This window comes from Microtus oregoni, unplaced genomic scaffold, assembly GCF_018167655.1.
Source record: "Microtus oregoni isolate MIOR12 unplaced genomic scaffold, Mior012 000061F_ref0000440, whole genome shotgun sequence".
In the NCBI taxonomy this organism is placed as follows: domain Eukaryota; kingdom Metazoa; phylum Chordata; class Mammalia; order Rodentia; family Cricetidae; genus Microtus; species Microtus oregoni.
In genome coordinates this window covers 7,491,689-7,504,156 of record NW_024543871.1, presented here as the reverse complement: position 1 = coordinate 7,504,156, position 12,468 = coordinate 7,491,689, and the positions used below count along the sequence as shown (strand labels likewise).

Genomic DNA, 12,468 nt, shown 5'->3' with positions numbered 1-12,468 from the left:
ATGCTCTAAAAAAAAAATTGCCAGTAGGCAGCCCCATAAACATTTTTTTCACCTAGGCAGCATAAAGAAAAACAAATATTTTCCTATAGGTGATAATAAACACCTCTCCTCCTTTCAGATTACCCCCCAAACAAGCCAAAGGAAAATGTACCACTATCTTCTTGAAAATCGGATGGCAGAAGACCAATGGATTTCAGATGCTCAGGCGTAGCTGCAGAAAGTGACATGATTTCCCCAACAGCTTCATGGAAGCCTTCATTGGCTCCATTTCTCAGCAGATAAGGCTGTGTGGCATATGCCATGTCGTATTGGATGTGTCCCATCTCTTGGTGGGCTGTCAGGAAGTTGTCCATTGTGACCTTTGTACACATCTTGATTCTGCATTAAAAAAAATGGGCAAGAATCTTACTTAATTTCCATAATATTTTTGGAGTTGGGCAACATGAAGATTTTCAATGTTGAATTTTTATTATTTTTCCCTTATGAACCTGTTACTTGATATGAAGTGATGGGCAGGTCTAGATTCTCCTCTTGTGCTCATACACGCATGGAAAGGGTGATAAGCAGAGCTCTCTGTTAAATAATTCTGAGGTGAGTAACATGGAAGTGATTGATAAAATTGGCCAAGTGCATAATAATAAGTGAATACAGGCCAAGTGTTCTAGAACCACCATGTATAGCCAGGACAGAAAAGGGGTGAGATATTTAGACTTGGGCATCATTAAAATGTAAACCACGAAGGTAGACACGATGGCCCAAGAAGCAGGAGCAGGGTAGCAAGAAAGACGACCAAAGACAAAGCTGTAGAAGGTCTAAGTACTTAAGATTTTGCAAAGCATACAGCCAGGGTGCATAGAAAACGTGTGAAGTCTGGAAGACCATCACCACATAGAAGTCAACAAGAAATGATGTTTCAAGACAACAGGTAGATGTTGTCTAACTATGCTGTGACCCAGTGAGAACACAACTGTGTTTGGAAAATGTGTGGTGGCCCTTCTCCATTTCACATCCCTATATTCACTCACATATGAATGGGTGGTATATTTCAAGAGATTTTTAGATGGATCTTCCCATCTTTCCCTTTTGTTTGCTCTTTGCACACTGATAAACACTCTTCAGAAACGCCCCCACTGTTTAGAATAAGGTCAACCTCCTATATCCACCCCAATATGACCACAACTTGCTTTCCTAACATTTCTCTCTATTCTTTTTTCTCACAATTATAATAGCTATTATATACTTGCTATCTATATTTATGAATATGTTCTCATTTCTTAGCCTTACTGGAAGATTTGGACTGATCACCAACAGTCTGATGCCTGCTTTTATAAAGCGTAATTGGCACAATCCCCACTCGTTTGTTTATGGATTATTTATCTCTGTTTTCATGCTACAGGGCACAGTTGTCTAATTGCAAAAGGGGGGTTCTTTTGGGGGTGTAGGGTTGAGGAAGATTTTCTCTATATAACAGCCCTGCCTGTCCTTGAACTCACTCTGTAGACCAGGCTGGTCCTGAACTCACAGAGATCTGCCTGTCTCTGCCTCCCAAGTGCTGGAATTAAAGGCTTAAAGGTGTGTGCCACCACTGCCCAGCTGCACAGAGGTTTTCAAAGCCCTCACTCCTTACTATCTTTACAGGAAAAGACTACTGACCTCTAATTCTAATGCGGGTTTGTAGAACTAGACCCTATTCCCCAAAGAGAGGGTTTTTTTCTTTTCTTTTCTTTTCTTTTTTCAAGATAGGGTTTATTTATGTAATAGTCCTGGCCATCCTGGAACTCGCTTTGCAGACCAGGCTGACCTTGAACTCAAAGAGATCTGCCTTCCTCTGCCTCCCAAGTGCTGGGGTTAAAGGCATGCACTACCACCCCTGGGCGAGAGATTTTCTTAATACTTTGGGGTAATCTACAGCCTGTGACTGACTAACATAGGGTAGATATAAAGACCACACCTTTGACTCAAGGTGTGATGAATTCTGATTCAAATCAGGCTTCAGAGCAGTTCATGAGATCAGGCTGGAGTCAAGTCTCCATCACAGAATGCATCCTTACCGGCTATGCCTAACTCGACCTGTTCCCTCACTTGCCTTTTCCTGAGAGGTCTCCCCTTATATAAACTGCCAGTGCAAGCCAGGGAATGAACCCAAGATACAAACCTGGTCATTAGTGTTCTGCTTTGTAGATAAGGAAACTGAAAGCCAAGCTGACTTTGCCCAAGGTTGCCCGATCACTAAGTGACACACCTTGGATTCCAAACCCCATGCTCATTCTGCCACATCACAGACTCTCAAACTATCCTGAACATATTTTTTTTTGTTCCAGCCTGAGATTGCTGACTTCAGCACCGACACCAGGTCCCGCCCTCTGCACCTAATCCCTCTGTTCTTCCCATGTGCTGTCCTCCCAGGTATCTATCCAACCTCTTCTTGCAATCCAAGCTCAATTCCTAAACCACCCATAAAGACCTTGTCTGATCCTATCTCCTAGTACAGGAGTGGCTCATTCCCGTATTCCAATTCCTAAGAAAGCATTCCCCATGTCTCTCTCACAGCATGTACCATTTTCTCCCTCTTATTCCAATTTGTTATCCGTTTGTCCTATTTCACAAGAGTGAGGGGCAGAGGGGAAGATCAACGTGTGAGTCATTTGTTCATCTGTAATAGGTTCTCGGCACCAAATCTTTCCTAATAGAGGTGCCACCAACCCTGTCATCAGGAGACTAATGAACACGCAAATTTTCAAGTAAGGTATCTTCTCTAAAAGTGCCATTCAGGACCTGTGGACCTTCTTTTCCTGAGTGAGACAGATGTACTCTTGTGGACCCCCAGCTTTACTTTGCAGACCCTTAAATCATATGCTCAGAGAAGCATAGGGAATCCTGCCTTCATTGCTTCCTGTTCAGTATCTGCGCTGCAAGCATCAGCCCAAGTACCTGAAGTCATCTTTCCCCAGGTCCCAAGCTGTGGGATGGCAGACCACTTTCCGACCATCGCCTGGATCAACCAGCATTGAGTTTTCCCAGAATCCTTGAGTCATATTAGGAAGGCCAACAGAAACAAAAAACTTCTCTGCCTCTTTAAATATCCATTCTGCATCCCAGCCCTGAGGGAGAAAAAGAAAGAATATTTAGTCCCTATACTATAAGAGAAATTCTTCCTGTTGGCCATAGACGTTAGCATAACTTTCCCAACAGACAGCTGGGCTTTTGAATGTTTACCACCTGCCTGCACAGCTGCCTCTAGGGAATTTACCTAGGAAATAATCAAAACTTGTGTCAAGGAGTTACTTACATTGAATATGGTTTTATATAAGCAAAGAGGAAACGGTCATCAGAATGAGTAAGGAATAAGACTTTTGCGGAAGAGAAACTGTGCAGGCACACAAACTATCTACAGAGAAACCATACGGACATTATCAAATAGAGTAAAACTAGAAGTGAAAAAAATTAAAAGAAACCATTTAGTTGGTATCAATGTTCACTAATAAAAAGATACATGAAAATATTAACAACAAGCTGAGTTACATGTGAGATGCTTTTTTTTTCTTTTGTTTTGTCCTTATTCTTGGATTTTGGGTTTTTAAGGACTCCCCCACCCTCCAGTGCTGTGAAGCAATCCAGGGCTTTACGTATGTTAGACAAACCATCTACCTTCAAGCTAAATCCACGATTAGTTTTCTTTATATTCCAACACAAACCAAAAAAAACCTAATGATCCATTTGCTGAAGACTACTTACCTAAAGGCAGCAGTCACTGAACTCCTTGAAGAGTCAAGACATATGTTTGACTCAATGAAAGAAATGAATAACATAGTAGACACGAAGGTCTAAGCCTTTAGAAGCAAAAAGCCAGATGTAGCCTAGAAGCCAATGAGGATTTGAGCTTCACTTCAGCATCTGAACTCTCAGAATGTTTTGAAACTGTACAAAGATTGCCATAGGCATGTGCCACCTGGCAAATTCTTTCATACCAATGTCTCAGGGGACAACCAAGCCCGCTGAGGCAATGAAGCCCACATCAGGCAAACAAAGGTTGACTATTTAATACTTGGTGCCATGAACTATTTTTAGTAACAGAAGATTTATTCTGATCTTGAATATCAGTCATGTTTAGTGTATCTATTCTGTCAACCCTAGCGATAAGAAACAGAATATGAATGTGTATTGTTATTATTAGCGTCATCAGTTATATTATTGACTCCTAAAGGCTTAATGTCAAAAAATTGGTACTAATTAGTATGACCATCTTTTAATTTGAATTCATCGTTTACTGATACAAACGAATAGAAATGTACACGTTTCTGGGATATAATGTGTGTTTTCATACACATATATGCTGTCTAATGTTCCAATTAAGATACACATATCTGTTTTCTCATTTACCATTTATTTATGGAGAAAATATTTGATTTCTTTCTTTGGGCTTATCAAAACTACACAGTATGTCATCATTATCTATAGTCAATGCACTGTGCAATAGCACATCTAAATTATTACTGTGAACTGATGATAACTTCATCTCCCTCCTTCTTCTCCTTACATGCTTCAGCATCTGGTGACCTCCATTCTCCCCTCAACTTTCATGAGATCAGCTTTAGTACTCCCACATATGAGTGAGATCATATGTGCTTTTCTTTGTATGTCTGGCTTATTTCGCTTAACGCAATGCCCTCCAGTTCCATCTGAATGCCTGAGAGCCATTCATCTCTCATGAATGACAGGAATTCATTCATGATGCTGAAAAGTATTCCACTGTGTGCAGGTGGCACACTCTCTTTTATCTATTCATCCCGATAGAGACACTGAGTTTGTTCTCATGTCTGGAGCATTATGAACAGCCTTCTGACAAACATGCGAGTATCGAGGACACTTTAACATACTCATTTCATTTCCTTTGGATATATACCCAGGAATAAAGTTGCTGGATTATATGGCAGTTGCATTTTTAATTCCCTAAGGAAGTGGTGGGCTGTTTCCTCTAATGGATGTACTAAGTTGCATTTCCAAGTCAGTGTGGAAGGGTTCTCTTTACTTCACATCCTCATCAGCACCCAGTGGATTATTTTTGTTTGTTTGTTTTTGCTGTTGTTGCTGTTTGTTTTAATTTTTTTTTCTTTTTTAAATAGCCATTTTTTACTGGAGCGAAGTCATTATACATTTTTGCTTTGAATTGCATTTTCATGATCATTGATAGCATTGAACATTTTTATAGAATGATTAACTATATGCCTTCTTTTAAGAAATACCTATTGAAGAACAATGCTCACGTTTTAGTTAGATTATATGGAGTTTTGCTATTGTATTTCTTATACATGTTAGACATTAACTCTCACCACATGTCCATGTTTTCAATACTTTCTTGTGTTCTGCATATTGTTTTCTCTTCCTTTTGTTTCCTTAACTGTGCAGAAGCTTTTACTTTCATGTTTGTCTACTTTAGCTTTTGAGTTCTGTGTTTTGGGGGTCTTACTCAAAAATTCCTTACCTATTCCAATGTCTGGAATCACTACCCCTGCTTCATAGTCTCTGGTCTTTCAACTAGATCTTTGGCCCTTTTGATTTGGTTTTTGGAACGGGTAAGAGACAAAATTCCCGTTTGGTTCTTCTACATGTGCACATGTAATTTCACAGCATCTAATAATTATTGAACAGGCTGTCCTTGCTCAAATGTAAGTTCTCAGCACCTTTGTTGAATATTGGTTGGGTATGAATGCATGAGTTTGCTTCTAGGTTTTCTGTTCTGCTCTAGTGGTCTCTGTGTCTATTTTTAATGATCCCACTTTGTAGTGTGTTTTAAAGTCAGAGACTGTAATGTCTCTTGCTTTGTTCTTAGTGTTTAAGATTCTTAGGGGCGGGAGCTTGCTATGGCATATAAATTTCCAGATTGTTTTTGAATATGATATTCTGAAGCTGAATGAACAAAACAGCACAGACCGGTAAGCACAGTCAACATATTTAGAATAGTAAATGAACAGAAAAACGGAAGTGGACGAGAATCATTAGAAGTTTTGAATTGAAAAAGGAGCTGCCCCTGATGATCTTTGTGCCATTAGGTGAATCGCATCTCCAAGCCCGTCTTGTCTCTTATAGCATGGAGCTCTAATGGAGCTCCTCTGACACTTTTAGAGGTAACACTGGAAAAGCAGCAACTACATAGACAGTGTGGAAGGCAATATACAATACACATGGAGGCCCTTGGGAAAGAACAAGAGTTGATATCATGATGGCCATCTGCTACGACTCAATGACAACATGGAGCAAGAACAGCTGAACAAGTTGAGGGCTTGCAGCTTTGGGGTTTTATTCTACCATGACTTTTCCCCAGGAGTATGCTACATATGTGAAGGTCCTCACTGCATTACTCCTTACAGCTGTAAGGGGATTTGCGAGCAAATATTCAGCAAGCATACATAGTTAATTATTGTGTGACCATCTGAGACCATTTTAGAGGTGAATAAAAATGTGGGAAGGGAGAGGCAGGGAGAGGAGCAGAGAAAAATGTAGAGCTCAATAAAAATCAATTAAAAATGTCACCATTCTTTCTAATCATAAATGTAGAACTTAATTAAATTTTTAAAAAACCATGTAAAATCTAATATGATTTCACCGATGAAAGAGAACACAATTGATTTAAAGGATTCTTGTAATATTTCAACAATGACTTTTAATATCCAAAATAAGATGTTCCTGTTCATCACTATTCATAGAGATTATAGACTGATTACTCAGAAAAATTGACTTTGAAATGTGCGATTCCAACCAAGTGATTAATCCATATCTTAGTGCTTAAAGAAAAAAATCAGGTCATCTCAATTTTGATTGTCTCTCAACAAGATAAATAGAGGTCCTGTTATTGAAGGTACTTGAGATCTGTGACATTATAAACTACTTTTTGACGAAAATACATAAGAAATAACTTTAAGTTAACTTGGATCTCTATCAACATGATTTCACATACAAGATCAGAACAGAAAGGTGCATAAATGAAAAATACAGTTGAAGCCTCATGGTTTAAGACTTCTTCTTCCTACCTGATTCACCATTGCATCAGTAACATCTATGTTCGGTTTCTCGCCAAAGGGAACTGTCAAAGGGTACAGATTTGTCCAAAATCTCCCCCACATATCACCTATTTACAAAAAGAATACATTAATATTTGACAAAAGCAACAGAAATACAGATCCAATCTTCATAGTGCATATGGTTGCCTGAGCATGGCAGTCATTCAGTATTTCTAAACCATCTAGATTTGCATTCCCTTTTCACTAATCCCATTTCTCCTTTGGGTCCTTTTCTTATAGTAACATTCTTTATCACCTGTAAAATACTAAGAGTACAAGAGATTCTGTGTTTAGGCAAAGCTTGTTAAAGAATCTTCACAGATTCTCCTATAATAAATTATTATTGGAAGGCACAATTAAAACTGGACATGGTGATGCATGCCAGAAAGCTCAGGACTTGAGAGGCTAAGAGAAAAGGATCTCAAGTTCAGGACCAGCCTGGGTTACACAGCAAGTTCCAGTCCAGTCAGGACTATATGGTGAGACCCTTTCTCAAAAAACCAGAACAAAATAAAACATATGGGACATCATAGCTACTACACATTAGGTTTATAAAAAGCCACCATGCCCTCAACAAATACTATTAACTGATATTGATACGTAAGTTTTACTTTTAATACCATAATAGCACACCTAACTAGGTAGCTGAGCAACTTCAACACTGTGAAGTTGGATTCAGGGCCAGAAATCCTAAAAGGAAAGATGGATCCAGAAAAGGATGCACTGGAATAGTGAGAGACCAAACCCTAGCACTAAAAATGTGGGCAACACAATGACATGAAGAGTACTCCAGTGAACTCATTTACCAATAAATAATAATAATTGTGCGCATGCGTGCCTGTGTGTGATGTGTGTGAGCAAGGCGGGCATGTACCACAGCCCACGTGTGAACAATTAGCAGAGGACAATTTTCAGTAGTTGATTCTCTCCTTCCGCCGTGGATTCCACAGATCAAACTCAGATCATCGGGTTGGCATGGTAAGCATTTTCACCTGCCATGCCATCTTGCCAGCCCTGGTGGATTTGTTTTTTTAAAAGATTGGATTTAATAAAGATAGAAGTGAATTTACATACTTAAATTTGTAAATACTTACCACAGAACAAAGTTCAGTACATAGTAAAAGACCAAAGTGGCCCAAGAAGCAAAATGATATGACTTCTAAAGCAAGTAGGAACTTCAGCTGCTGATAAAATGATGGGGCCTACACCCCTTTGGGGTCCCCTATCAGATATTTACATTATAACTCATAACAATAGCAAAATTACCATAACACATTGAACTTGAAGGAAGGAAAACAAAACATATATGATAATAACTATAATCGTCACTAATCTGTGGTGAAGATAGAATTGTGGCCAGGTGTCTTATATGACAGCTGATCATGTATGTCTAGAAGGTCATCTTGTCGAATACAAACTGACATATTCTGGGTAATGCTATGCATGGAAATAAGAATAACGAACAGAAGACACTAGAGAAGGGCTGGTCTGGGTCCATATAAAACAGAACTTTCATATAATTGGTACCAAGCAGCATCTGCTTGGAAAGAAGAATGAACCTACCACGGTAGGAAGAAAGAGCTCACCACACCAGACAGATTTAAGCAGACACAAAATTACTGAATATCACCTGCCAGAGACATCATAGAGAAGATTTCTATGTTGTGTTAAAGATTCCCAAAGTTCTTTTGTTCACATCCCTACTGGTAGATATGAGGTTTATCTATGAGGAATGCTAAACATGCATGGCAGGAAATTTTCAGGTCTTTCTATTTTACTTGGCCTTGGCAGCTGGGGTAGGAGAGGATGGCCATTCTCCTTCATTCATTGTTCAAATGTGATTCCAAACAGAGTATTTTCAGTAAGATTTATTGGCACAGTCTAGCTTGAACTCCCGAAGCTTTCCAGAAGGCAGTATCTTTATCCTAGAGACATTTCTCTCCTGCCGCCTTTTGCCCACTGAGCTCTTTCACTCAGACTAATACTGAAATCCCAAGCTTCGCCAACCAACTGGAATAAACACATTTTAACCTAGGATTCTTTCCCTAGTCATCTTAAATAGAGAATAAATGTTAGAGACTAGATTCATTTTAAATAGAATAAAGAATAGTTTTTAATTGACTTTCTGCTGAAAATGTGTTTTTAGAAAGCTTCCGTAATGATAGTAACGTTATTTACAGGTATCCTCAAATGCGTTAGCTTGAACAACCTTCCAACAGACAGCTTTAGTCGTGGGAAGAACTAGGCGGAGAAAGAACACAAAGAACCCCTGCAGTCCCTTACCAAGCAAATGAGCAGGGAGGCATCCAGTAGGGCTGATGTAGGAGGGGTAGGTATCCATCAGTTTCGTCCTCACATAGGCATGAAGATGTTCATATAATGGCTTAATCTGAAAAGAAAGTTTATGACCCCAAATACCCAACTTCAGTTTCCAATGCTCAACTCTAGAAATAAGAGCTTCTTCATACAGGACAATTAATTTCTTCTCCTCTCAGATATTCTGAGAGTTTGTGAGCATTCCTTCTTAACAACTACTGACTCTGGCTAGCCCCGCTGAATAAATCAACATGAGCCCTGGGAGGATTGCAAGGCCCCAGAGGAAAGCTGATGTCAAAAAGTCATTTTCAGATGCTACTAATTTCTTTTGTTCTAGGACTTTTTCTAGAAAGAAAGAGAGGGAGAAAGAGAGAGAGAGAAAGGGTGGGAGGGAGGGAAGGAGGAAGGGAGGGAAGGAGGAAGGAAAAAAGGAAGGAAGGAAGGAAGGAAGGAAGGAAGGAAAGAAAGAAAAAAAGGAAAAACTTCCTTGTTAAAGACTAATGAAATAAAAACCCTGAGAGTTCTGAGGAAGGAGGGAAGTCTATGGTTTTTCTGCTAAAAAAGGAAGAGTAGGCTGACTGCAGGAAGCTCGCGATCAGAAAGGATCAGAAAGAACTTTCCTCCATCCAGTCTTTCTATTGGTAATTCCTAGTCAGTGGGTAAAAGACAGAAGAGCAGGACAGTTCTGGTTGTCTGTAGGACCTGCTCAGAGTTTTCTCGAAAATATTTTCCAAGGGCTGAGGACATAGCTCAATTAGTGGAGTGATTGCCTAGAATGCACCAAAGTTCTAAATTCATTCCCCAGCCCTGCACAAATCGGGCGTGGTGTTGCACACCGGTAATCCTAACTCAGCAGAGGAAGGCAGAAGAGATCAGGAGTTCAAGGTCATCCTTAGTTCCACTGCAAGTTAGAGGCCAGCCTGTCTCAAAAAAAAAAAAATCTTTCCAAACTCTAATATGCTATAATTCTGTGAGAGCTGGGAGTGACCAATTTGCATGTTAAAAATAATAGTTCTTGCTGGGCATGGTAGCACACACCTTTGATCCCAGCATTTGGGCAGCAGAAGCAGGTAGATCTCTGTGAGTTCAAGGCCATCCTGATCTACACAGTGAGTTTCGGGGCAGTCAGGACTATGTAAAGGGACCCTGACCAAAACAAAAAAAAATTTAAAAAGCAGCAAACAAAACAAAATAAGACTAAAAACAATGGCCTTTAGCTATTGGCTGTTTAAATGCCCGGCTGTTCATCTGTTACCTCTTGGAAGGTTCGCTCCACATCCTGGATCAACTGGTCGCCGCTGTAGTTGTAGCCATCTGCTCCCTCGGCTTCATAATCCCCTCTCCAGTAATCCCCATAGTCTTTATAATCTGGGGTTATTTTTGAAAAGAGAAAGAAGGAAGCATTAAGAAAACAAAAGGAGGGAACTACAGTCTACATAGATTAGTCTTGATGGGACAGTACAGAAGAAGATATTAAGAGGGAACTACAGTCTACATAGATTGATTAGTCTTGATGGGACAGAACAGAAGAAGATATTAAGAGGGAACTACAGTCTACATAGATTAGTCTTGATGGGACAGTACAGAAGAAGATATTAAGAGGGAACTACAGTCTACATAGATTAATTAGTCTTGATGGGACAGTACAGAAGAAGATATTAAGAGGGAACTACAGTCTACATAGATTGATTAGTCTTGATGGGACAGTACAGAAGAAGATATTAAGAGGGAACTACAGTCTACATAGATTGATTAGTCTTGATGGGACAGAACAGAAGAAGATATTAAGAGGGAACTACAGTCTACATAGATTGATTAGTCTTGATGGGACAGTACAGAAGAAGATATTAAGAGGGAACTACAGTCTACATAGATTGATTAGTCTTGATGGGACAGAACAGAAGAAGATATTAAGAGGGAACTACAGTCTACATAGATTGATTAGTCTTGATGGGACAGTACAGAAGAAGATATTAAGAGGGAACTACAGTCTACATAGATTTGTCTTGATGGGACAGAACAGAAGAAGATATTAAGAGGGAACTACAGTCTACATAGATTGATTAGTCTTGATGGGACAGAACAGAAGAAGATATTAAGAGGGAACTACAGTCTACATAGATTGATTAGTCTTGATGGGACAGAACAGAAGAAGATATTAAGAGGGAACTACAGTCTACATAGATTAGTCTTGATGGGACAGAACAGAAGAAGATATTAAGGATGATCACATTTTGTTACCCTTCTAGATGTTAACTCCAAAAAAATGCAAATGAAAGTAAAGACTTGCTAATTCTGTTCCTCAGGAGTTTAAGTAGATTATCTGGTTTAACAAGCACAGAAACCATGTGATATTGTGGCCATTCTAAAGCCCATTGTGCTAATTGACAAACTGTGCTTTTTTAAATATCTTCTATTAATTCCTTGAAAATCTCACACAATGTATTTTATCATATCCGTCCCCCACTCCTTTCCCTAACTCGTCCCAGATCCAAGGTTCAGCAGCCACTTCAGAAGAGTGGGCAGAAATCCGTTTTAAGTCAGGGAGGACTGGAGTGAAACCATGATTTCTGTACAAGATACGACAGTTGCACTTAAATCAAATTTAGTGTGTATGTTTCAGGTCATACAACACGATGCTATGTTACATATATAGCAAAATTCTTATTATAGGGACACGAATTAACATCTCACATAGTTCTTTTTTTTGTCTTAGAAAGAGCAATGACAATGTGCTTAGTCAGGAAAAATCCTGAATACTGTAGGCTGTTTCTCACCATAGTCCTCATATTGTACATATCATTTTTAATCTCATTCATCCTGTTAAGTCTAAAGCTCCCCTTGCCCCACCCCACCCCCAAATGGCAGTGCTGGTAACATGTCCTAAACAGAAGGACTTTGGCCAGGTAAACAAGGCTAAAAGCAGTTTCTGTTTACCGGAAAATCAGATCTCCTAAAATGGGTTCCTGTTTGCCAGGGACCACCCTTAATCCTCCAGGAACCCTCTCTAACCTTCCCCCAAATGTCAAACACTTTAGACAAATGCCCCAGTTCCCAGTCAATCTTTATGGTCTGTACCAACTCGGAGCCTGTA

The 12,468-nt window shown here is 39.5% G+C and overlaps 1 protein-coding gene across 1 annotated transcript in view; it reads right to left on the bottom strand.

Annotated features, from left to right (window-relative positions):
• Positions 1–12,468, bottom strand: part of Ace2 (angiotensin converting enzyme 2) — a 57,593-nt gene that overhangs the window by 26,514 nt on the left and 18,611 nt on the right. Inside the window, exons 5-9 of the mRNA XM_041639976.1 lie at positions 10,630–10,742; positions 9,342–9,447; positions 7,029–7,126; positions 2,932–3,101; positions 152–378 (exon numbers count right to left, since the gene is read on the bottom strand). Of these exons, the coding sequence (XP_041495910.1) occupies positions 152–378; positions 2,932–3,101; positions 7,029–7,126; positions 9,342–9,447; positions 10,630–10,742 (714 nt within the window). The remainder of the gene's footprint in view (positions 1–151; positions 379–2,931; positions 3,102–7,028; positions 7,127–9,341; positions 9,448–10,629; positions 10,743–12,468) is intronic.